The sequence below is a fragment of the Lepidothrix coronata genome, unplaced genomic scaffold, assembly GCF_001604755.1.
Source record: "Lepidothrix coronata isolate B3197 unplaced genomic scaffold, Lepidothrix_coronata-1.0 Scaffold20, whole genome shotgun sequence".
NCBI classification, from domain to species: Eukaryota; Metazoa; Chordata; class Aves; order Passeriformes; family Pipridae; genus Lepidothrix; species Lepidothrix coronata.
In genome coordinates this window covers 593794-620628 of record NW_016690200.1, presented here as the reverse complement: position 1 = coordinate 620628, position 26835 = coordinate 593794, and the positions used below count along the sequence as shown (strand labels likewise).

Genomic DNA, 26835 nt, shown 5'->3' with positions numbered 1-26835 from the left:
CACTACACAATATAACCATATTCTGTGCATGCTTCTTTGCATTCAAGTGTGGCTGGCACCTACTTACTGAGTTTATTGTTCATGCAGGTGTAAAAACATGACTGTAATTTAATTCATCATCTCATTTTTTATGATAATACATACAGCCAAAATGTTCATATGCCATCATGGTTTATGCTTCCTTTAAACTTTTCCAGACCTAAATTATAGGAAGGGAGGGGATGGATCTATAGAATCATAGAATCATAGAATCAGCCGGGTTGGAAAGGACCTCTGAGATCATCAAGTCCAACCCTTGATCCGCTACTGCCGTGGTTACCAGACCATAGGCTTATGGATCCCTCAGTGTGTAATGATTTAATTTGAAAAGAAAGAAGAAAAAAGAAAAAAAAAAAAGAAAAAGAAAAACAAAAACTAGAAAAGAAAAAGTTGTGTGTAACTCAGCAAGTGTCCCTCAGCCATATCTGGTGATACTTTGGAAAAACAAAGTTGGCAATAAATGAGGACTGTTCCCTTTAACTCATTTTATTACTGTAGTTGCCTTAGGGAAAATAGAAGAACATGGAGGCAGAAAGTAAAAGTAATTCTTTTCATCTGTTATTGTAAACAAAGATCTGAAGACAGAATCTGAAAATTAAATATATAATGCTGGCTGGACCTAGAAAGCCTGTTTCTAAATTCATCTGAAAGGCACAATTTTTCCGGTCAAATTGCCTCTGGCCCTTTGGGTTTGCCAAAGAGTAGTTCATTCCTTTCTGTCAGGGCTGTTCCTTTGGAGGACATCTAAAGCCAGATTTCCAACTTTTCTACCACCAACCTTCATCACCATCCCTGTTTCATTTCTGGCTTCTTGTCTCCAGCACAGCAGTAAAATTCTGTAACAGAGCCTAACAACCCGGGACCCCCATCCACCCTGGGCGAAAGGGAAAGGTGAATGAATGTCTCCTGGGAGCAGGAAGGGGTAAAATAAGTAAAAATCCAAAGCAACAGACCTCCCGTAACGTTAGGGACAGAATTTACTCTCAATATGACTCACTACAAGAAGAAATGTGATTTTCGTTATATTTGTCAGATAAACAGTGCCACTGCATATCCTTTCTGACTATCAGTTGTCCCAGTTAGTGTGCTTTGTTTTTTAGCTTGAGGGCTGCTTGCTCCTTAGTCTTGTCCATTTTCTCTAATGTGGACACAATTTCCTACTAAAGGAATTCTCACCCTTTGGGAGATGAGAGAGTGAGACATTTTTTAAGTAGTGCTGCTTTAATACTGCTGCTTTGTAAAACTGCTTTGCATAGACTGCAAACAAAAGAGGAAGACGGGTGGGGAATCCCCTCAAAACCTACAACCACTGCACTCAGAGGTGAACTGGGCTTGGTAAAAAAGGGGTTTGGGGCACTGGAGTCTTTCAAAGTCCTGTGCAGCTCTCTAACAGACTATTCCACCCAGAAACTTTTGTTTGTGCCAGGTCCAGTTCTCAAATGGACCCCCACAACACACCCACCAGCATAAAACCTCATTTATGGCTTATTGCAGATCCTGATCCTACAGCTTGTGTTCATTTAGGCATTTGCATATATTTCTTTTTATGTACTGACCAAGGCAAATCAGATGCTGTAAGGTAATAACTTGTGTCCTTATACAGAGGAAGAATTAACTTGGCAGTTGTTCAGATTTTCATATTTTACCCATTTATGTATCATGGGGAGTCATTTAAGTCTTTCAGTATGGGGAACAAATTGATATAGATCAAGGAGAAAGCTAATTTTCCAATTTTGGGCTTATTTTTCTGTTTATAGGTGTGACTATAGAAATTTGCTTCTGAAGGAAATTTAATATTCAGCAGATTTAATGCAGTCTTGCAGAAATGTTTTCTTTGTTGCTTTTGAAATACAAATTCACAGAGTCAGAAAAGGCAAAGTAAAGGAGAAATGAAGGAAAAATCGTTCCCCAAATTATAGGGTTTAATTTTCTATCAATAGATGTTCCTCATGAGCCCTTGTTTGGCCTTGGCAAGTCTGAGAATTATTTATGGCTGAGTTTCCAGCTATTGCTATTTCAAAATGTTGTAGGGTAATTCCATGTTATGATTTACTGCACCCTAAGATGGACAGAGTAAATTTATTCTTCATACATTTCTTTCCAGAAAAACACATTAACTGGATGACTGGTAGAAATGATCGATATGTTTAGTCCCTGTTTTCTTTCAGGGCTTCAGTCTGAAGTTCATGAAGTCAAAGAAAAGCCTTCCCTTTGCTACCAGTCACATCTTTTTTTTTTCTTTTTCTATTTTTTTTCTGAATTTGATTCACATTCTTTGTATTTTAGCAAACAGACTGGGCTTTTTGTTTGGTTGGTTGTTTTATTCATTTTTTGGGTTTTTTTGTTTGGTTGGGATTTTTTTGGTGTTTTTTTTGGTTTTGGGGGATTTTTTTGGGTTGGTTTTGTTTGTGTCTGCTCTGAAAGATCATATACCACAGTTTCTCTATACTCAAGATGTGGTCACTATGTCACCATTAAATTAGTCCACAACTAATTTTTTCTGTAGACCCATTACTTACATACACCAAAACCAGGTCTACTAAATTCCTCCCTGCTGCACACAAGTCTAAAATATTGTCTTTTTCCTATTGTAATAACTAAGAAAACTAAAGGGAAAGTTCTTAAAATAACCCAGGAAATAATATGCAATTATTTCCTATGTCAAAACTAATGCTTTGTTCAGTTTCCACATCTTCATGTCAACAGAAGATATTAAAAAAAAAATTGAAAAAATTTTATATTCTGAAGATGGTGGAATAAGAAAAGTAAGAACAGTAAATAAAGGGAGAATTTATATATTTTTCTCTTGCTTTTGTGTTTGGTTTTGTTTGTTTGTTTGTTTGTTTGTTTGCTCTTTTTCTGATTAAATGATCTTTGTTGGATGAAATGATCTATTCATCTCTTACTCCCTTAGGTAATTCCCTTCTGATTAACATTTTCCAAAAACTTTAGATTGTATGCATATATCATGAATATATTAAAAAAAGAAATCCAACCAACAAAAAGATAACAAAAAACCCCAAACCGCTCAACAAGCTCACATTTCAACAATTTCACTTTGGTGCCATATTTTTACTGAGTGGGAATTTTAAGCTTCTGTCACGTAAGGTTTCTCTGTTCAGCATCTCTCTGCGATGCCAAAACAGTTTAATATCCCCACACAAATTTCCAGCATCCCACAGTAAGACACATGTAACCTCATAGAGTAGCTTACAGTGTACGTTTATTTACAGGCACACATACTGCTAAGCAACTGTCCCTTATAGATGTCACAGTCTTTTGCTTCCTTTCAACACTTCATGGTTTTATGTTCATTTTCAAACGAGAAGTTTTGAGTATACTTGTCTTAGGTGGCTGTGAGTGGAAGTCATTAGAGGATATGCCTGTAATATTCTGAATAAAGGCAAGCTGACTGATATGGAGTCTGTGTTATGTGCCTGTAACAGGCTTGACAACCCGTTTGTCTAAAATACTCCACCCAATTAACAGGTGTTGATCCTATTTGGAAAGGCGTGAGTGTAATCTGATTTCTCCAGCAGACAGGTGATTACTCCACCCAGATGGAAGAGATAGATGAGAGAGACTCTTTAGATCTAGGCTGTGGTTGCAACTTAAATTGCTGCTGGGCTTGATGAGACTGCCTGAGCTGAAACCGAACTCTAGTGTTCATTTCTTTGCTAATAAAGCAGTGCTCCTATTGTGGGACTCGTTTACTCTATAGAACAAAACAAATTTTTATTTTAAAGTTACAGTCAGAAAAGAACTGGCTTCTGCTTGACCACAAGGCTTCCCAATATTTTGAGCTATTTATTAGATACTCTTCTGTTCCTTAAATAAATTTATTCTGTGCTGTAGGAAGTGCATACTACTGCAGGGCATAACAATTCAAAATAAAGGAAGCTTGCTAGCACTCATGGAAAGGTTTAATGTACAACAGTCATGCTATGCCGGCTAAACCCGGAAAACCCACTTGTTTGCTGGACTGCATCCACAGAAGACTTTGGTTTGTCTTGTTAACAATGCATTAGCCAGATGTACAAAAATGTGACATGATCATTGAATCAGGTATATTGTGCTGCAGCCTTTTCTTGGCATCCCTCTAGCTGTTCACAGGTCCGAAACATTTGTTACATGCATCTTCTGAATGAAGGTTTCAGGACCTGAAACATGTCTTGTAATTGGAATGTGCCAAATGCAAGAAAAGATCGGAGACAATTTTGCTTCCTGAGATCACTAGGTCACATGATCAGTGCTAAAGACAAAGATTTAGAGGTCTGGTGTGTCAAGGGAGGCATCTTCAAAGCATGGCTTCTAATGACTTCTTTTAATGGCTTCTGGCTTAAGATTGTTTTCAAGAGAAGCCCTAAGGAGTATCCCACCTAGCTTAGCTACCTCCATGCTTAGCCTTAGTGATAAACCCCGGGCCAAATGACCAAATACCAGTAATGACCCAGATTTGCAAGTGGATAAGTAGACAGGCAAAGAGACATTTTGTGTTTTGCCCTCACTAACACAAAGGAAGAACCAGAGAAGCTTTCCATCTGCTGTGCAAGTGTGCTGACAGTACAACTGTTTGCTAATATGGCTTGCAGTTTTGTGGCTTGAAGGAATCAGGATATATCTGCTTTTTTTAATCATCTGCTTTCTTGGCTTCTTTTTTCTTGTCTTGATGCTTTAATGGTTTGAATTCATGCAGACATCCTGCAACTTGAGTAAATTATACATTTTAAATATTCTCAAGAACTCTTGTCATATCAGAAAATCAGGCAGCTAACAGGCAGAACTTAATTGGAAAGATAACTGGAAGTACAGTAAACTGTACTATGCAACCAAAAATGTCTTATCAACCCTCATCAGTCTGAAATTTCTCAGGGCACATCTTGTCAGCAGAGGAAAATCTAGATATGAAATTAAACAGTGGTTCCTGTGCAATGTCGGCAGTGGTCACCATGCCTAAGAGTAAAGTCATTCATGACATCTCCAGAGGAGTTGGGTCCCCCAGATCACAATACAGTATAAAGTCCTGCACAATTTAGCATAAGGGTTGCTTATTCTGGGGATCTGTCAGCTCTTTCAAAACTCTGAGGTGGGAAAACAAGTACAGTTAAAGTCCAGTCCTCAAAATAACATGGATTTATAAAAGGGACTAGGTGGTTTTTTTACCTAGACATATTTTTGGTTTGTATTGGATTTGCATGTGTGTGATGAAATGCACACTGCTTTTTAAGGCTTTGACAAATGGGGATGTAACTCCAGAAAGAAGTTAATAGAAACCCCTTTCTGTAACACAGACTCCAATACTTCAGCTGCTCAACTTGCTTCAGTCAGCACTGCAGACTGGCTCTTTTTTGGAGGGTGAGAGTATAAAACATTGCTCCTGCTAATTGCAAGGTACGGTAATGACAAAACAGGGATGTAAATGATGATATTGATCCCAGCTGCAAGGGTACACAGTAATAAATCACATATTGCAAATGTTCTCATGCCAGCTGGCCTCCCCTGCTCTAAAATTGTGCACCTGCCTATACAGGTTCAGCTGGAAGGTTATCTCATGGAGTACAGGTGCCAGGCAGGATTTCCGCACCCATTACAGCCTGCACACCGCTCCCAGAACTCGGGGACTTTCTCTTTACTGCCAGTGTTAACACGAAAGCTTTGCAGTGCTGTTACCAACCAGCTTATTCCAATAAAATAAAATTTTAAAAGACCATTGCATTTTAACAGGACTCAAATAATTGGCTTTGTTCCCTGCTTATTCTGGGCCTTTTTAAGCAGACTGTGTTTTTGGACCAATATTCTTTTAAATGTTACTGTAATAAAAAGAGGGACACGACAATAATTTTTAAATAATGTTACTGCATTTTGCAAAATCTTGCTCCCAAACAGCAAGAGCTGTGAAAGCACACACCATGTAGAGTTCACCCTGAAGAGACTTCCTCGCCCATGCTTACTGACATGCTAGAGTATTTGCCGGGTCTAGCTGAGAATCCATCATCTGTGTACATGGCAGTCACACATAAATTTATTGCACTAACGCTCCAGAAATATTTTCCTTGAAACAATGCTTCTGCATGCTGAAAAAGATACCAGCTGAACTGATGGCAGACAGCAGTAGCCCACCAGCAAAAGAGAGAAGTTAAAAAGCTCCCTGGTAATTCTGGAACATCTTTCATCAGTGTGATAAATTTGAATGACAGCAGTAATATCAAGGATTACTTATTCTCTGTGGATATCCCTGACCTCGTCACTTGAGAATTCAACTAATTGGACAGATGAAGGGAAAAAAAAGTAAACATATTAATTAACCTCATGCATGGGACTTTGTATGAAAGCTGTCCATTCATTTTGATTTGAAAGACAAAACACATATTTGTTTTGCTTGTCCAGCTGTTAGATGATAGTTTTAAATCCCCTTGTCCATCCAGTTTAGACAAAATCTTCTGATATTTTAATCACTTGGCTATGTGGGAAGGCTGAAATAAAGGAAGAATATATTACTGGATCTGATCCTTATCTGGATTAAATCAGTAGAAAACTGTTGAAGCTAATGATACTGTAAAGGATCATTTAGCCTTCTACTTATTGCACTGCATAATCTGGCCATTTACATTTACTATAATATCTGAGAAGCAGTATGGATATCAGTGTTGGTTAAAAAAATGAAACCACTTTCTTAAAATAAGGAGAAAAAACTGGATATTAGTTGGTCATGGGGACTTACCCTTTAATTTCCACTTAAAAAGATGTCATTAAAAACTATTTGCTGCATTAGTAATTCAGATCGAAGGACGTAAGTTCCAGGCTTCTGGAGGAGAGAGAATTACTGGAAACTCATAAAAAACACCTAAATTCTGTTTTAATTTTCATACGCGGAGCAGATGTTTTGACAGATGGATGGACTTTATTTTTGTAACTGTCCGGGAAAAGTCTGCATAACACAGCCTAATCAGTGTTACATATCTGTAGTGTTTGTTTTTCAATCTTTCTGCATTCTACTCTTATGCTTTTGGTTGCAGACATTTTCTTTGTGATTTATTTTTTCAGGTTAATCTCTCTCTGCATAAGCCCTTTTATCAACTTGATATATAAATATTAGAAAACTCTTAAAAAATAAATGTGCATGTTTGGTTTGTAAGTCAGATATATTGATCTTCATATAGTGGGTGCCCTTCTAGAAAACTTAATTAACACTCTATCTTCTCTTTAAGACAGGCCCTCTGCCCTTATACTTATTATATAATATTTGGAATTAAAAGTTAGAGTTAAGAAATCTGTTCAGACTCACAAGACCTTTTTGACTTTAATTCACACTCTGAATGTAAGTGGCAGTCTAATAATTTCTCAACTTGTTCTACAAGTAGGAGTTTAACATGGCAGAATTTGCAGTGGAGTTGGGGCTTTGGCTGTGTTACCATAGCACGATGTGTTACCTTAGTACTGTTTTAGCCACTTTCATTTCAATAAATCATCAGTGTGGAGCTGAGGATCTGAACCCCCCAACCTCCTCAGTCAAGTTTAGAGGAAGCATAAATACCTTTAATGCACCTTTTAAAAGGTGAGTTAAAACCTTTTTCTCACTCAGGAATGCCCAGTGAAATTCTGAGGTGTGTTTCCTCCATGTGGCCAAATATATCTTTAACTCCTAGAAACAAGGTAGAATGGCTTCAGGGCATACAATGCCCCTGTGCACTTATATGCCATATTAACCCCAGAAAAGCCTGTAGGAGCTTCTTTGGCTTTGGTGAAGTTTACAGTCTGTTTTCCTTCAAACAGAGAAGCAAATTTGATTGGACCCCAGGTTTGGGGTGAGCACTTCATCTACTACATGTATCACCATTTCTTTGGCCATGCTTTGGAGGATGTTGCAATCATGCCATCACAGCTGTTTGCAGAGACAGATCCAGCAGTTATATTGTGAAAACATACTAAAGTAGCTACCTAAGGAAGTTCCCTCTGTCAGGACAGAGAGAGGAAGATCTTGCAGGCTGTGCTAAAAGGTCTCAGATGTGATGTAGGGATTTGGCTGCTTGGGTTTTAAGATAGAGGCACTTCTGTACAAGACCAAAGGCGGAATCTACAGCTCTTGGGGAAACCTTAAACCATTTATTGAAATATAAATGAAGACTAATCCTCTCCAGGGGTAGGCAAGAAAAATGAATGGGTATTTTGAGGACTGCAGTAACTCCCACATGATGTACCTAATTGTCCCTTTGAATACGTACCTCAGTCATTCTGTACCACATACAGCCGCTTATGCTTTCTGCTGCATGTATGTATGTATGTATATATAAACTCAAGCTCTAGGGCATAAGCCAGTGTTTAGCTTTATAGAGAGAAGAAAAAGGTTCCTAGTATTAAGCTACCCGTTATAATGAACAAGATTATTAGGTGCAGGAATTTACAATGATTCACTGTGACGATCCCAGTACTCATCTTCTTTAAGGCTTATTTTCATAACCCATCCAAGTAATACTTTTCAAACCATACATTCATTTTCATTCGCATTATTCGGCTAAAAGTATTTAAACTCCCACAACACCTTGTTTTAAATATGAAAAAAATTATTTCCACCTGGAAACTAGTTTTTAAAAGTCTAGTTTTCTTCCTTCATCTATTTCACTTGACAAAGAGTAATATTCAAACAGTATGGATATGTCCAGAATGTGTCCCCTTTAACAACATCCCTTTCTCGGGGAAAGTGAAAATGGATACAAAAGCGTGGGGAGGCTCAATTCACACTCAGACACAGTGTTTAAATTCCCTGACAATTTGTTCCTTACAGCTTCTGGCTCTGGGTTACCTCCTCTTCCTGCAGTGGATACTTTCTCCTATCTGCCGTATTTTCCGAGATACTACATGTCTTTTGTTGTCTTTGTTTCCCTTCCAGTGCCTTACACTCTGAGATCATATAGTGAAATGCCTCATCCTGCTGGCACAGACCTTCACACTAACAATATAGTGCTAGCCTGGGGGTCTGGCAGGGGGAGACACTGCTGCCAAGTGGGACAAGCCCAGTTAGAGACACCCAAGTCATTCCAGGCCTCCAGCCAAGGGGGTTGGAGAATTGCTTTGTAGTCAAGTTGACGTAGCCACCAGTGTCGGGACCAGCAGAGCTGCCTGCCAGGTTTCACAACTGATGGTGCCTGAATGCCACTGAAGGAATTGTGCTGTGAGGGCAGGAGCGGGGAAACAGACTGGAATTGGGAGTCAGTCACACAAGTCCCATAGAGTGGCAGACCCGAATTGCATTCAATGCACACACACTTTCCATGATCGGAATATCTTCTTTGTCATACACATGTGCTGTGATTTAGAGTCTGAGCAAATCATTCAAAGCTGTTAAAGTTGGTTTATTACAGATTTGTGGAAAGCTTTTTTGTCCCAGAGCCACATAAACCAGGAAAACCTAGTATTCATCATCCCAAAGCAAATTCTTGCTGAGTTCAGAATATCAAACAACGGGGTACAAGATTTTCACACATGATGTTGTATCTGTGCAGCTGTACTTGAGCACAATTAGACAAAGGAAGAAATCTGAGATGGAAATCAGTGTGCCTGTTGCTGTTGTTCCAGGGAGAATAGCACTGTCTCCCAGGCAGGGCAGAAAAAAGTTCACTTTGAACTTCCTGAGTTGACAGGGGCTTAAATCAGAACTGTAACTTTACTTTGATGTCATTTATTGGGGTTTAATACCCCTCTTTATTTATTTTTTTACTACCATGTAAAATATATAAAGAAACCTAATCTGCTAGAGAGGTGTATGAGAATTTACTGAATAGACCTTAATGGTTCCTTTATGCAGCTATAAAACAGAGGGAAGCTGTAAGAGCAGTCTGAACTGGACTAGGAACTTTAAATGTTATATAAATTTATTCACCATAGTCAAAGGTTTATTGCTGTAGGTATTTACTTTCCCATTGTTTAACTAGGTTGTGTATTTCTCAGACATCTATGGTAAAAAAAACCATTATATAAGGGATTAAAAGCAGGGACGAATAAGATAAATCTGCTTTTGGAAATATGTTAGAAATCTGGAGTCACTTTACTGATATTTACTCATTTACACTAATATCAATTGTAAACACTTGACATGCAAATACAGCTATAATAGGGTTAATCCCCCTTCCCCCCAGGCTAATCTGGAATAATTCAGTGAAGCTGATGATACAATTTTTTTCTTAATTTCATCCATAGAAATCAAAGAAGACTCTGTCCCTAATCTAAGTAGGGTTTTCCATCTCACCTTTAAAGTATTAGCTATCTAATGCCTTCTTGCTATATGTTATAGATAAGCAGCTGAACAGTCTCAGTTGGTCAGACCTGGTGCCAATAACATCAGGGTTGTGGTTTGATCCCTGTAGGGGCCATTCACTTAAGAATTGGACTTCATGATTCTTGTGGGTCCCTTCCAACTCAGAATATTCTGTGATTATGTGATTCTGAGTGCATGTAGAGTCACAGGTGTTGCGCTGCTGTAAATCAGAACAGCTCCTCTGAAATCAGCACAGTTCTTTAATTCACAGTGGCTGTGGGTCCAGCCCATCTACTTACAGCATTTTATGTGTGGCCACCAGCCTCTGACTTTTCATATTCTTCATGTAGGCAATTTTAAAAGCTTTAATAAAGGGTAGTAATAGACCACAAAGACATTTTTAAAATCATGATACATTAAACCTGACAAGGCAAAGCACGGTCCTACTGAAACAGCGTTGCGGTCATATTTGTCCAGATACAACTCTACGTGACAAAATTCTAACTTATTTAATAATGAACACATCATTGGTCAGTCTTAAGTTATGTAGAGTCAAAGTCAGATGCTCCATCTGAAACACAGAATATTAGAATTTAAGAAAGGATCTACTTCAATTTTGTCAATTTTTAATGTTACGTGAATTTGGGGTATTTGTCCATTTTACTCTTGCAGGCATTGAATTGTTAACATACTTTTATTTAAAGGAGCAAAGGACAGCAGCATTAATAAAAATATTGAAACATTTTTTTGATTATTTATGCCAGATATTTGCTTAGTACTCTACCACTGCGACAGTGGAAAGCAGTCTGTGGATAAACATAAACACAATAAATGTATGTTCATGCTTATACTTTTATATGAGGGAAGAAAAAGTATGGGCCAGAAATTGTGTGTATTTTTATTAAGAAAGGTCACAATGGAAAGAATTGAGAGTAACATCCATCTCTATTTCTTTCAATTTCCTGTTGGATTACCTTAACCATCTCTATGTTTTCTCTTCCATCTCAGTTGAAAAGCTAAGTTTACAGTAGTAACTCAAGGATGTAGTAAGATTCTGTCTGCTTTTCTCTGGGTGCTCTTTTTAATACGCTGCCATTATCTGTTATGCAAATATACAGTAAAATTGTAAGAGCAATTTCATACCAGTACAGTTCTTTGTGTAAGGCAGGGAATCAGTGTTTCATCTGTGTAAGTTCATTGCTTTTCCCTGTGGTGGCCTAAGGCATGCCTCAAACTGCACATGCATTTTCCTGGCAGAGCCTTTATTTTGTGTTTGGGAGTATCTGGTTTAATTAGCAATGAAGTTACAGAGAGGGATGATGCCAGTCAGTGAGATTTCTGTGGAGGTGGCAGCTCAGGTGGTATTTCTGTGGGCCCTGGTCCACTTGGAAAGGTAGAGTTGAGCACTGTACCAAAAAAGTCATTAAATATGCATAGAAAAATTTCCTTCATCTTAAACACAAACTTTACTGGAAATATTTATTCAGTTGCATTGTTCTCATTTCCCTCCTATTTAAAATGAGTTATTTGTCATTGTATCAGTAGATCAACTCACAGGCACTGACATATTTCTTTTCAATGTTAGACCTGATTGAAATAAAAATATTGAACAAATGGAAAAAGTCAACATCTTGGCTATCCATTTTAATAACATTAGGCATTAATAATGACGGTTTTGTTAACAGATAACAGATAATGTTTGTACTAGGGACTGTTAGTGTTGCTATTAAGCTTTTATTTGTCGAGAATTAAATAACTCATGATGGATAATTTACATAGGAAGAAAGAGTAAAGTCCAAGTCTTGCAAAGCTCACATTCTAGGGGCTTAAACTTTAATTGCATTAAAGTTTAACATAAGTATTCATATGTGTAAAACTGGCCCTAAACACAAACAGTGGGGGTGAGGCAGCACTCATATAATTGTTAAAAATGCTGTATCAATGATTTGTTTTTCATCAACTCCTTCCATCTGGCCCATTTTTCTTCTAATTGTTACTTAATTGAATACAAGCAAACAGTTGGTCCATTTTTCTTCATTATTTCGTTCTGACACATTTCTATAAATGGGTTTTGTCTTACAGACATGGCAATAGCATAAATTAAAAAGATGAAGCATGTCTGAAACAAAAATTAGGAATTCTTTTTCTGTAATCTTTTCTTCAGGGTTGGATGCTTTATTAAATAGCAACCAAAGATATTTAAATGAGAAATTAACTCAAGTTATTTATTAAATGCTTAGCAGTAAACAATCTTATGAACAGCATGAAATGATCACACTTAACAAATCTGTTCATTCAGCCATACATCCTTAAGACAGAAGAGCTCCCATTAGTCAAAATCACTGAATTAACTCAGTGAATACATTTTTTCCCCTTTTCTTTGCAGAGAGAATGTGCTAATTTCATCAAGGTGCTGAAGGCTTACAACCAAACCCACCTGTATGCTTGTGGAACAGGGGCTTTTCATCCAGTCTGCACCTATATTGAAGTTGGAAGCCATCCTGAGGTAAACTATCTTAAAACAATATTTTTCTTTTTCCTCTTTTTAATCTTTATTGGTGTTTAGCCATGATCTCTTCCTGCCAAAATGTGCTCTCACTGGTTTCTCTAGCCTGGGAGGTGGATCTGGAAAGACCTGCTCCTGAATCAGGTGCTGATGTGCTGATTGATAAATCACAGCAGAATCTCTGCTTTTCTCCCCTACACAGCATCTTTTCCACCAGGAGTTTAAATAAATATAAGGAAGTCCATTCTACCTGGTTCATGAAGTTAAAAGCACTCTCTTTTTTTTTAAGTTGGGACAGATACCAGATATAAGAGGGGTAGTTCAACCAGTGTGTTTTTTCTGGGCCCAACTCTATCCTTTAGTTTCCTTCCAGTCAGTGCAGTCTGGCACCACCTCAGCTTTCTACCAGCTGAGAATTAAAATAGTGTCACACATTCATAAATTCCCCATCTCATATTTGTCCTAACACACTGACAGTTTTTCATATGTGACCTAGGTTTTGTTTCCTTATTTTTTTGTGAAAAATAAATCACTCTCTCTTTTCCCCCATTTCTTTAATCTGTAGCTTCCTGATTTTTGCTTAGTGTTGCAGAAATATTGAAGTAGCTCTTGCGCTGTTTTGTCAGTGATCATCATAACCAAATAGATAAACATGGTCTTCCCTGGTAAAAGGCAGAATCACTCAAAGGAAGCTGTAGGACTAGGCTGGTTTTCCTGGCTGAATATTTGACTAGAATGTCTCTGTGATCCACTTCAATACTTTTTCTCCCCAGAAAAGCCAATTTTTTATTTTCCTGTTAAGATGACTATGTAATATAAATTATTCCACTTCACTGTATTTTCTGTCTGGCTTACCTGAGCATTGCTCAATGAACTGTTTTAGTTTAGCAGACTTTTGAGGTATTTTCAGCATCTATGGATATGTTTTACCAGTGAATCTATAATTATGTTACTTGTAGCTTCCGTGATCTTCAAAAAATCAGTTCTTTCAAGTTACCTTATGCTTTTGCAATTCAGGTTTTCAGATTTCCTTCAAAATAAAGACATCATTGTTAAATAAGTGAGGACTATTTCTTCTTTTAGAAAAATTAACAGACCTTTTGAGTGTTGACTTCATAGTCTGGGAACTACTTTTTCCTATAAAAATGTCTTTTGATATTTGAAACATAAGTCTTTAAAATGTTCTAAGCATAAGGTTTTGAAGGGATAAAGGAGCTGCAGAGTGGAAAGGGTTTTGTTCAGATTCTTTAATGCTTTATTACAATGCATTCTTGGCAATTAGTGATTGTCTCTTGACCACACACAGTATGTCATTGCTTACTGCATTAAACAGATTCTCTGCTTCCTGAGATCCATTTGGGAATTGGTAGACATATTAATTAACTCTAGTTCCGTAAGATGTGTGTCAATCAATTCTTGGCTATCTGCCAAGGGAATCTATCTGCAGAGAGATAGCTGGTATGAGGTCATTTACTTCTACATTTGGCTGTTTTATGGCTGTACCATAAAACTAACACGCACTTTATCAAGGATTTATAGAAAGGATGATCAGAGATGAGAGGCCAGATCCAACCTTGGTTTAACATTCTGGATTTTTAAAGTCTTGAATCAATGATGTGTTTGGCCTTGGAGCTGAAAGAGGATTTTTGTTTTAGCTTCTTTTTAACAGTCCTTAACTATAAACAAAATCTAAATTGTTGCCTAAATTGTTTTTTTCTTTTTGGTCATTTATGCAGTAAGTTTGTAAGTCCCCTTGTGCCTGAATCATTCTCATGATCCCTTGGTGTCATCTTTGCAAATGAGAGAACTCAGGAGTATGTTTATCTGAACTGCCTCGGGCACCGTTAGCTTTTGTTTTCCTTTTCATACTTAAGCTATGAGTGAAATCACCTTCACCTGCCCTCCCAGTGGCACAAGTTTCTGTGTCCTCTGGACAGTTGTGCAGGAGGGTTTACTGCCTTGTCAGCCTAGGTCTGCCCACGTGGAGAGAAAGTGAGGCAGGGCAGGAGGCAGCTGTACCCACATCTTGTTGGGGTTTGACAAATCTGACAGTCAGCCTAGAGTCTGTCCCTTGCAAAAGTGAAAATCAGATGAATAAATGAATTTATTAGATTTGCAATGAAAAATAATTTCTTGTCTCTGTCCCTCAGCTAGAGCCTGCTCCTTCCTTTCCCATAGTACCTAGTCAGGAATTTCAAATGTGCATCTCCTCTGGGAGCTGAGGAAGAGGAGGGTGCTTGATTGACAGTAGCTATTAGAGACACCATGAATGAGAGGGATACAATATTAACCCCTGCACCCCTGCACACTGCATCTGTGAGAGCCAGATGGTTTATGTTCTCATGTCAGACAGCAGCACTGGACGTGTCAAAGAGCCATTGCTTCTGTATCACGTAGAGTTTATACCTCCCTAGCATACTAAAAAAGGTAAAAAGTATAAGCAAAGGTAAGTGGTTGATTTTTTTTGAGTTAAAAATTGCTGTCTAAAACATTTCCTGAAGATTCCTTTTCTGCCACAACACTCGTGGAAAATTAACTGATTTCACCATCTGCTTATTTATTTTTCAAGCACTTAGAGAGGTAAATGTGAACTGATTAGGGCAATAGTCGGGGAATGTACCTACTCTCTAAAAAGATTGCTTGTTTATGTGAGCTCTGAATGTAACCCACCTGCCTGAATCCAGTGGTGGAGAGGAAATCTGTGTCTGCCAAACTGAAAAGGGTGGAGAAGTGAAATTTAAAGAAAAGAGTGGCAAGTGATAGAAGAGATGCAGGAAGCAATTGGAGTGGGCTGAAGGAGGCTGGAATATGGTACAATTTTTATGACTGGGGAAATGAAATAAATTACTTTGTGTGACTGTCATAAAGTAATGGGAATATGAATTGTTATATCTGTTGAATATCTCTTTGATATGAAGCAGCGTATCACAGCCCCATTCCATACCTGAAGAAAACCATTTCTAGTGATGAAACTAGACAGGTCTAATTGAGTCTGATGAAGTACAGTATCAGAAATAATAATAAAAAGCTAAAAGGATATGAACGGCATGCTGTGCATCTGATTAAAAATGATGTGCGCAAATGTATACAACCTAATATGTTGTGAATTACACCGCAGTCTAAGGAGTAAAGCAGACTAATCTTCGCTTAAATCCATTCCAGATGTGTAAGTGAATAACCACAGTATTTAGAGAGAAGAATAAAATTAATGTTTCAATAGACTTTAAGCACGTAAGCCATGAGGAAGCAGGAAAGAACATATTTAGAGAGAACGTAGCATGTGGATACACAGAAAATACCTGAAGAGAGCCTAATTTAAAGCTTGATATCATCCATTGTATGTGCATGAATTTAGGAGAGATGACCTAACACAGACACGTACACAAACTTCAGGGATGGGGATCCGGGGTTAGGCAATATGTGTCATTCTGTCCTCATAACGCAATACAATGCAAGAAACCAACTACCAGATGAAACAAGAAAGTAATTAGTAAAACTATGTTTTGCACCCACTGACTTCTGAGGAAACAGGGCTGGATGTGTAGGAATGTTGTACTTAACAGTTGCGAAATTACGCAAGTCAGATCTGTGCTTGAAAGGAACAAATCCAACTGCAGGGAGACACAGAGGTGCATTAAACCCCCTAGAAAATCACAACAGGATGCGGAATGCACCTGCCTGTGCATGCCTGAGCAGGGGGAAGGAACCCAGCTCCCTTTCCCCAGGGCTCCCTTTGGGGTAGTTTGAGTGAACCAGCAGGGAACAGTCCTGTTATGGTAAGAACAGGAATTTCCATTTACTTAACCCTTTTATACAGGTGGAGGTGTAGAGAATGCCCTATAGTACTTTTTTTTTCTTTTTTTTTTTTAATGCTGAGACAGGCATTTCAAGAGCTGTACAAAATTGTTAGCCAGATCCTCAGCAGGAATACATTCGGGTTTCTTCAATAGAGGTAAATCAGTAGGTGCTGTCTGAAGAACTAACCCTGCTTCTTTTATTGTCTCCTAATTCCACATTTCTTGTCATTGTCCAACAGATTAAAACTCATTTTTAACAGCATGAACTTAAAAGGTCTGGGATCGCTTTACTTGCAGGTTATTTCTCAATCAATAAAGAAGCTTTAAATTTAGTTCAGATTTATGATGTACATAAAACATTAAGTTATTGCATATGAAGTTATATGATGCTACCACCTGTAACATATTTGCTTTTTCCGGACTCTCTGTATTTTAAAAATCTTTGGTTCAAGTCATAAAGTTTTGCTGAAATATACTTTCCACTCCTTTTTATCCTTTCTTTGTTTCATATTAGAAGAGGTCCAGAGTGCATTTTCTGAGTAATGGACATCCTGTTCTGATACATTTATGCATCCATCTTTTTGTCTCTGTGTATTTTATATGTACATAGTGATGGAAGAGCAGGTTTTTTCCTGAGAGAATGACTTTGAAAGAACACACTAATTGAAGGTCCAATGCTACTGCTGGTAGAAAACTTGTGTTTGATTATCTAATATAAAAATTCAGAGTGAAACATTGATTTCAGTAGTAGCAGACAGGGCATAAATTGCCTAACTTCACTGAAGACAGCAGACCTGTGTCAGTTTACGTCAGTTAAGGTTCTAACCTGTGGTTTTTAAGTGAAGCATTTGAGAAAATGATCTTCTAAGTTCCAAATCACCTCAGGCTAATTTCTTTCCGTCTAATTAATTATACCTTTATATGGTATTTAAATGCTTACCAAATATATAATACCTTTATATGGTATTTGAATGCTTACCAAATATATATATTCATACATACCAAAATATGAAAAAAAAGGATACTGTGAAAGGATTATTCTCATTTATGATATCACAATTGAGTGATGAAACTGTTAGTTGTGACATACTAGTTCTAAGCATCACTATAATTACAGAGAAATGCCAATAAAAGAAGATCGAGTTCACAGGCTGCAATAGCCTACTTCAGTTCACAGGTACTTTACTCTTTCAAACTACCAGGTATCCTGTTAGTATAGTACAGGACAATAAAGCTGAAGAGCCAGATCTCTAGCTTAGATACAGTACAAGTACCTTTTAGAGCACTTCTTTCCATTACCTGAGTAGTTTCACCAGGGAAAAAAAAGAAAACATCCCTTAGATGTTTAAAGCCTGATATGCTTCACTTTGTTTCATAACAGGTAGTGATTTCTGCTATATGGGGAAATTCCAGGCACTAGACCTTTTCTCTGTACTGATGTTCTTGTCTGTGGAGGATGGCAGGTAACAAGATAGTCAGTGTTAGGCACACATGTGTCCAGGTACCTCACAGCGGCAGTGGCCAAAATCTCAAAACAAAGAAGTATCTGGAGGTGATGAGTCTGTAAACCATCACTTCCATTGCTCCACATGACATCGATTTCCAGTCTCTTAGGCTACGCTGTGTGAAAATACTTCTCTCAAAATCAGGCTTTTCACACATGTACAATTTACCTCCACTTGTTAAAAAAAAAAAAAAAAAATCTTGTCATATAGCTGTAACCTTCCTAGCATTTTTAAAGTATGTAGTTTTATATACAGTTACATGTATATATATATATACTTTCTCCAAGTCATAATTCACTATGACATTGATTGGGAAAAAATGTGGTATGGGAACTTTTCAATGACCCAAATACAACATTTACAAGAGAAGTACAGGGGAAGGACAGAGTCCTTTCTCATAAGACAACCTAAGTGAGCCAGTTCTGTTAAGGTCTGACAAATATTTCAGTAGGGAAACTAGGATGTGTTGTTGGAAGCTCTACACATTTTTAAGCACGATCATGCAGAAGCACATAGTTCTTACAGGTCGAGTGCTATGTCCCAAATGGCACCTCTTGTTATGTTGTGTTATCTTGTGATAAAGTTACGGAAGTAGAAGGTCACCATAAAGTGGTAACTTGATTCCTATTTAAAAGGCTTTTTTAAAAACTCCATAAACCCCTTTGTAAACAAATATTAATCATGTTCATGGTTAAATGCTATTATTTATCAAGACCTGTCTTTGAATACACTGCAGGTCTCCTTTGACTTTAGCTGTATTTTGAACACTTGCTTTGTTAAAAGAGAAGTTAGACCAGGAAAACTCATATTTTTCAAACCTTCATCCTGTCATCCCCAAGCAAAATATATTTCCAATAAACATTTATTTCCAGAACAGATCCTTTAAAGCAGGACTATTAGGCTTTATGCAATAATTTAGCTGTCGGAATAGTTTAATTTATGACGTAAACTTCTCTCAACTGAATAACACACATGGCAGCAATGGCTGACATCTTTCCTACCCCTCACTGTTGGGAAAGTCTACACAGCTACTGTGGATGTTTCGTCCTCAGCAAAGTGAGGCACTGAAGAGTAAAATTTTTAAAGTTTTTTTTTCCAAGTATCTTATTTTACCAAGAATCTATTTCCTAATAAAAATTATGATGCATGCTAAACTTTTAATGTAAACCACACAGTTAAATGTATGGAAATTTGAGTGTGCAGCTAGTGTTTGTTGTCCTGATATATTCAATTAAGAAGGATATGCCTTTATGACAGCTGAATATTTGACAACTAGTTGATCCATTTGACCTTACTTTTACCAACATAAAGGTATATTTGTAAGAATAAGGCTATTCCAAAAAAAAAAAAAAAGTATGCAAAGGATCTGTCTCAATATCTTAAAATTCAGATTCAGTACAAATATAATTTTTGGAGGGAAAGTATTTAGCAAAGGGGTCATGCTTTAATCATTGACAGGAAATATGAACATTGTAGGTTTTCAGCTGTCATTTAATGCATTCAGTCCTGCCATTGCATATTTCATAATTACACCTAAGCAATTTGGAATCTATTTATGCCTAAAGTGACAGAAAGTCAGTAATTATGTCTGAGGCTCACTCTGAGATTTACAAGTTGAACATTTACATGCAGGAAATGAAATCAGGTTTTAAACTATCGCAAGTCAAAACAGTGTGGTGGCTCTTTTATTTCTTTGCCTTCATTCCTCAGACTACAGAATAAAATGGTTTAGGCAAAATGGGAGCACAGTTCTTTAGTAAGTGAACATGAGGAGAGGTATAACAAAGACATGGAATTTACAACTGCAAGGACCATTTGTTGCACAGCAGAAATCACAAATGAAACCCCAAGCACTATTCAAGTCTGATCATTTCAACTATTGAGCAGCTATCTTTTGTTTAGGACTTCGTAAATATATCTAAGTTGCTATGGCAGACCTCCCAGTTTATTCTTAAGAAAACAAGCAAAACAAACTCAAAACCAAACTCCAGAGTCATATTAATTTAATATTACCTTATACATATGTTTTAAAGAAAATGTAAATGAAAGTTGCTCTGCAGATGATGTTCCATCACTCTGCAGTTTGGTTTTGATTGAAAACTTCCCTGAGATGAGGGAGTACTGATAAGGATGTGGTCTGTAGAGAGCATTTGTGTTTCCATTGGTCTGGTCTGATCACTACAGACATTCAATGACACAAAAGGAAGCTTGGTAGTAGCAAGATATTACATATTTTCATCCACTGTTGAAAAAAACAACTCTAAAAAAGTAACTGTTAACACAGGATTTCTTTTAGATTTTTTCAACGCAAAAGAAGGTCCAGCGTGAGCAATAGTGTCAAATTTGAACCCCTTACCTCCTGATGACAAGAAACCATGCACTAGCACGCTTCCACTGAGATAACTGAGAAGACCATTGTTCCATCACCGTACATGGCTTTCGCCTTCGGTGGCTGAGAAATGCCGGTTGATTACGAGGGAGAGCTGTATACAGTATGCCACAGCTGAATGGCTTCCATGAATGAGGAACTAAAGCCAGTCAACATATTCATTAGTTTCAAAGAAATGAGTCTCAGAACTGTGGGAAAACTTTTGTTTATATTGCTGGAGAGAAGAAAAAACAGACTGAGATAGAAAGAGACCTCCATGGAAGTAAATTTGCAGAGTGGAGCATGCACATGTGCACAGGCAGAACCATTGGGTGGACTTTCACTTGTACCACATGTGATGTCTTGTTTTCTGAGTCCATGTCTTAAAACCACGGGTAACTTTGAATATGCTCAGATAATGAGTGATTCGAGTTAAAGACACTCTTAGAATTTGGGTTTAATTTTTTTTTTTTTAAATTGGGTGTTTTTTCCTAGTATTATTTATCTTCAGTGGAGTTACTCTGTGACTTGTACTGGGGTAGCTAAAACTGAGGTGCACTCTTCATTTCTATAGTCACAGAAAAAACATTGATTTCTAGGATTGTTAGAGGATAGACTCAGAGTTTTGTGACTGCTTTAAGGAAATTAATTTTAGCGATGACTACCAGAGGAGCTGAAAGTGCACCCACTGTTTGCATTTGGATGTTCATTATTTCTCCTATCAGTTAAAGGACATTATGATGAATTATTTATTCCTGCAATGTAAATATTCCCACTACATATGGTTACCTTACTTTACCATGAGATGATACAGTTTTCCTAATTCATTACAGACTTGGACTGTACTTTTAAGAGACATGATAATCATATTAAGATGTCAATCCAATTTTCTGGGTGGGAATATTATGTTGGTTCATCAACAGAGCCCATAATATTTCTAGTAACACAGAAGTTCAGCATTTGCCTCTTGTTAGAATAACAATTGAAAACACTAACCCAACTTCACAGTCATGGAACATATGCAAAATTTCATCCACACACCTCCCAAAACAAAAGACAAGTATGGCTGAATCCTTTGATCTCTCGACCAATATGGGGGAGAAAAAAAAAAATAACAAACCACCATCTGTTGGGAAACCAATGTAATAAAAACAGTGGAAAGCCAGCCTATAGTATAGACTGACTTAATTGAGGAAATGACTTATAAATAAAAAAATTTCTTGATTTAGAGGCACAGGAGGGAACAAAACTGAAAGAAGGAGTTACTGAGCTCAAGTTTGGATAGATCTGCATCAAAGCAGCATTATTCATTGTGGGATTCACGTCACAAGGCTCTGGTTGACAGGGGCTGACCTCATGAAGAAGAATCGTGTTGTAAATATGATTTCTGCTGCTGAAGGAAGTGACTGTATTGTGTTTGTAGCTCAGTACCAACATCTTGTCAAATAATCTTCAAACAGCCAAGGTCTCAATGCAGCAGGTTTTAGCTGTGGGTGATACTCCACATACAGACTAAAGAGCTGTGAAATGCAGAATAGCAAACTAACCAGTTATATTAAATATTCAGACATGAGAACCTAACGAAGATCTTACTGGCAAACTAATTTCGCTGGTCTTTGCCTGAAATTTTATGAGAGATGATGTGCTGTGAAGTGCCTTTCAGACCTGTTTTAAAGGCTGTAGGATATATTTAACTCTCAGAGACGTGAATCTGAAAACACTGCCTTTTTCCATGCTTTCAGACCAACCTGATATTTCTAGTTTCTGCATGTTCACGTTGTGTGAGCTTAACAGTACACTGGCATGGTGAGTGGCCGGTGGGTAGTCCCAGGAAGGGCCTAGGGAGGCCATGGCACAGACTGCTCCATAGTGATGAAGAGGTTCATGCTTGAACTTCTCCTCAAAACATCCCCCGATGTTGCTTGTGGCTGTAAGAGTCTCGCTGATTCAGAATTCCCCGAAAAGGGACATTTCCCCAAAGGAAAGATGAGAACACTCACAGATTTAAAAGCTTTCAAACAGATGGAAGAAAGAAAAAAGTCATTTTCCACAATGGAAGACCTCCTTGGTGTGCTTCCAAGCTCCTTAGACGTGTCTTCCTTTCATCAGCAGCTGCATTTGGCATGACAAAACTGGCTTCTCTACAATGATTAAATCTTATTTCTTCTTTGATATAAAGCAGAGCAACTGCAGGTGAAGCTGCTATTTCTGTGAGTAAACAGCAGGACATAGGTATTTCCAGCAGTTGCCTGGTGGAACAGGAAATAATTGTTCTTCTCCTACTATCTTGATCATCCTCACTTTTATGTACAGACTCATATTTTATGTGAGAAAGCTTTGCAATACTTTCTAGATGCTTCCTTGCCTTTAAAAGATTTTGAAACTGGATTTCTTCTCTACTTTTTTTATACAGGGAGTGTCTTAAATTTGTTACGAAGTTAACTCAAATCATAAAATTCCACTATTCCATAGTTTGGTAGGAAAACAATGCTAAATATTGATCTTTAGACTAGTAATTAGTACTTTGCTTCTAAAGGAGAGAATTTACTGAACCATGTAAGAACGCAAATAAGAATTAATCCCATATATGCCATATACACAGAGAAGATGGCTGCAAGAGGAAGGATCTCTGCAAAACAAAAGCAGATAGAATTTAACCATTGCATACTTTCTAAGTTTTCTAAAGACTCTTAAAAAGGATAAAGAATATTTTTTTATCAGTATAAAATCTTTCATGTTTTTGCATCACGTTTTGCTGGCATAAGATGACACAAATAGATTAACAGTCAGGTGTTTCAAGATCTCAAAAGTCTTACAGGACAGAAAACCCTCATCCTTGTTTAAACAATACTTCTGTGTGACTAGAGACCTGGTGCAGCAGTGTATGTTTGATTGCTGCAGTAGTACCTGTCAGCAGGAAGAAAATCCAGTTTTAGGAATGGGTCATTAGAGATTGTATTTTGTGCACAGAAAGAACATAGGACTGTGCATAGAATTATCTAAAAATAACAGATATGAAAGCAGTGCATGGGCATAGCTATCTTTCTTAAACATTAGTCCATATATCTTTTGCCATGAATAGTTAATCAATTTACTGCTGAAATGCTGCGGGAGATTAAGAATAGTTCTGAAATAGGCAGTGTTTTAAATATTTGTACTTGCCCCATCTGCCTACTGCTTGTGTGATGCTGGAAATCAGAGTAAGTGATTACAGCAACTCTTTCTGTTCTCAAAATCTAAGAATAAAACCACTTGAAGTCAGTTGGGAAAAAAATTATTTACTCTTCCATTCATGCTCTGTTCCAGCTTACATAGCTTGTAACAACTTGTTTTCTGTTTATGGCACTTGGTAAGTCTGTTTGGAAATGTGCCGACTCCTCTTTGAGCTCCTGAGCATAAACCATATAGAATCCCTGCATCTTCCCTCAAACAGTGTTCCTGTGAGGGAAATGTACTGTGCCCTTCTGTTCCTTCCTTCACCTCTCCCTCGTTTATGTAAGAAAAATAATTTAATGAGTATGACCTGACTCAGATGAAATACATACCTCTGACTCGTTCATCCTCTGTGGACTTCGAGTAAATTAGTTATTTCCTAAGTAACTCATTTCATTGGAAAAGGGTGAGTAACTTTCCACCATTTCTTAGGAACTCAAGGACAGACTGAGTTATACCTGCTTTTTCTTTCTCTTCAGTTTCTGCATTACTTGCTATAGACAATTCACATATGGTTGTTTTTATTTTTTCCCAGAAGAATGCTTTGTTTTCAAAAATATTTTTTGTTTAACTCAGTGAGTCAGAAAAGAATGTGCAAAACACTTGAATGAAAAAAACAGTCACCACTGGAAAACTTAGCTAAAAAGAGGTATTGTGGGTATTGTGCAGAATAGATAAATATATCATGATGAATTCATGCCTATTAGAATTGGCAATGACTTGCTATGTCATCTAATCTATTCTAATTTGTGTACATTTGCAGTCATCTACAAGTCTGTAGATGTCTTCTCACCTGTAGTGATATAAATCACAACCAGTGATTCTTGCAGTGCAGCATTAATTTACATTTTAATTATTTCAGTTTCAAATATTGCACAGCCAATCATAATTGTATACAGTGTTCATCCCTAAGCAACTCTTCTGTCCAATGTGCATATCCAGTAAGTCCAGAAGAGCTATCATATAGCTTCTCTCCTGTCTGATTGCTTATTGTTTAGTTAAGAAGTGCTACCAGATTTATGAAAATCTATGGATTCCTCCAACTTGAGGCACGGTCACACTCAGAAAGATATGTTAATAAACGTTTACAAGTACATAATCAGATGAGAACACAATACTCTCCATTAATGAAATATGATCCATAATGAATCTTGCATGGGAGTGCTAATAACTACTTTTAGGTTAAAGTGCTCAGATGTCACAGTATAACAATATCTGTCTTAGATGTGTATCATTACAGCAAAGTAATTAAAGGTTACTTAGCTGTTAAATGGTTACCTTGGCAAAATCCTTCAGTAACATGGCTTCAAACATACCTTCACAATGAAATTAATTAAGCAAATTAAATATCAGCCTTGTAGTAATCTGTTTTATGTGCAGGGTAGCAGACATGTAAGTGTCTAATACGCTTGGTCACAGAAAGCACAGGACTTGAAGATGTACCCATTTGCTATTAAAAAAACAATCTTCGTTGCTCCTATATGCAAAATAATGTTTATGCATGAGAACAGTGACAAAATTGATGAGGAGAAATGGAATGCCAGAATTATCATGGTCATGTTCCATGTACTGCATGAGTGCAAAGCTCAAGTAGCACCACTCAAGATGAGGGAGGTATTAAAATTCACTTGGTCTTTTTTACACCTCTGCTCTTCATGGAGTTAAAACCTGCTAACAAGTGACTAGAGTTTTGCTAACAGCTCAGTCTAACCCATCAGAAGGATGCTTTCAGGGACTACTAGCTTGCTGCCTTCTTCTGTATTTAATATAAACCAAGCCAGGAAAGTTGAGCAAGCGGCTTGATGTGGATATAAACGTTTTTCATCAGCTCCTAAAGTGGAAATATGACATGGGCAACACCAGTGACAGATGGATTTTGACTTAAAAAATTATTTCCTAGCATTATGCAAGCTGGCAGTGACAAATACGCAGTATATTCTGCCTTTTTTCCTTTGTTTAATTAGAAATAATCCACTAGATAAATCGATCATTCATTTGAGACCTTTTCATATGAAAGCAAGAAGATGTAAAGTTCAGATCTCTGCAGTCATGCTGAAATATTGGTCTTGCTCTGGGCAATGACATTATTTACAAACCTTAAGTTTACTCTTATTTAAATGTTTTGCCTGATCATATCTTTTGAGGAAACAGAAAAAAATAAAAAGAAATATGTCTCACGCTGCAGAAATCTTTGCTCACAATGCAACTAGGAAAGTATTGGCAGAAGGAAAGGAAACATGAAGAATTTGTAATAGAAATCTAGTTTTTTTCATGCTCTGATATGTGGTCTTATGCCAGTGAGATAATTAGCAGTTGTGGCACCATCTTATCAGTGCTATGCAAAACTGCTGCACATTTTGGTTGAGGTTGACACCAGTGTTACGGGTTCTTCTCCAGTTCTCAGGCTTCTACCCAGGGCAAATTGTTTCGCCTTAATTGGTTTTACTCTCTGCAATTCAGATTTCTTAAAAGATGAAGCTTCAGTCATTGTCATGTGAAAATGGTCCCATGTCCCCAGGCCAAAAGAAGTCCCCAGAAAAACTGAATAGAAGTGATGGAGCTGTCTGTCCACTGGATAATCTTTAGATGACCTCCAGAAACCCTCTGCTCACATAAGGGCGAAGCCTACATGAAGCTATAATACAGATTTTTACTTCTTGGGCACAGTAAAAGCATATATACTGATTGATTCTACTGGATTCCAGACCTGGAGACAGCTTTTGAAGGTGGATTAGAAAACAGTGTAAGAGAGGAAGACTGTCTTCCAATGAGTTCTTTTGCCCTGAGGAATGTTGGTTTTTTTTTTTTAATTACAAAGCAGTTGATGTGTAATCAGAAAACAAATGGCATTGATTACTATTTCAAAGGACTGACTCTGTGATCATTTCAACCTATACTTCCAGGTTGTTTGAAGTATGAGACCAACATGAAACCTGAAAGCATTTTGCCATTTGTATAAATCAGCATTACTCTGTGTAGCCAATGTTTATTTACAAGCCTGCAAAAGGTTTCATAAGGGATATACGTGCACCTACAATACAAACCATGTGTCAGACAGCAGAAAACTGCAGAGCAATAGTGCAGTTGTTTTTTCCCTTTACTTGATCCAGGTTTCGTTTTCTGTTTGGCTAAGCATCAGTGGTCATGAAGGTGGT

At 37.4% G+C, this 26835-nt stretch overlaps 1 protein-coding gene across 2 annotated transcripts in view; it reads left to right on the top strand.

The window, feature by feature from the left end:
- The window catches only part of SEMA3A (semaphorin 3A), a 281004-nt gene that overhangs the window by 171082 nt on the left and 83087 nt on the right, over nt 1-26835 (top strand). For both annotated transcript variants that reach the window (XM_017807832.1, XM_017807833.1), the window contains one exon: nt 12678-12797. In XM_017807832.1, coding sequence (XP_017663321.1) covers nt 12678-12797 — 120 coding nt within the window. The remainder of the gene's footprint in view (nt 1-12677; nt 12798-26835) is intronic.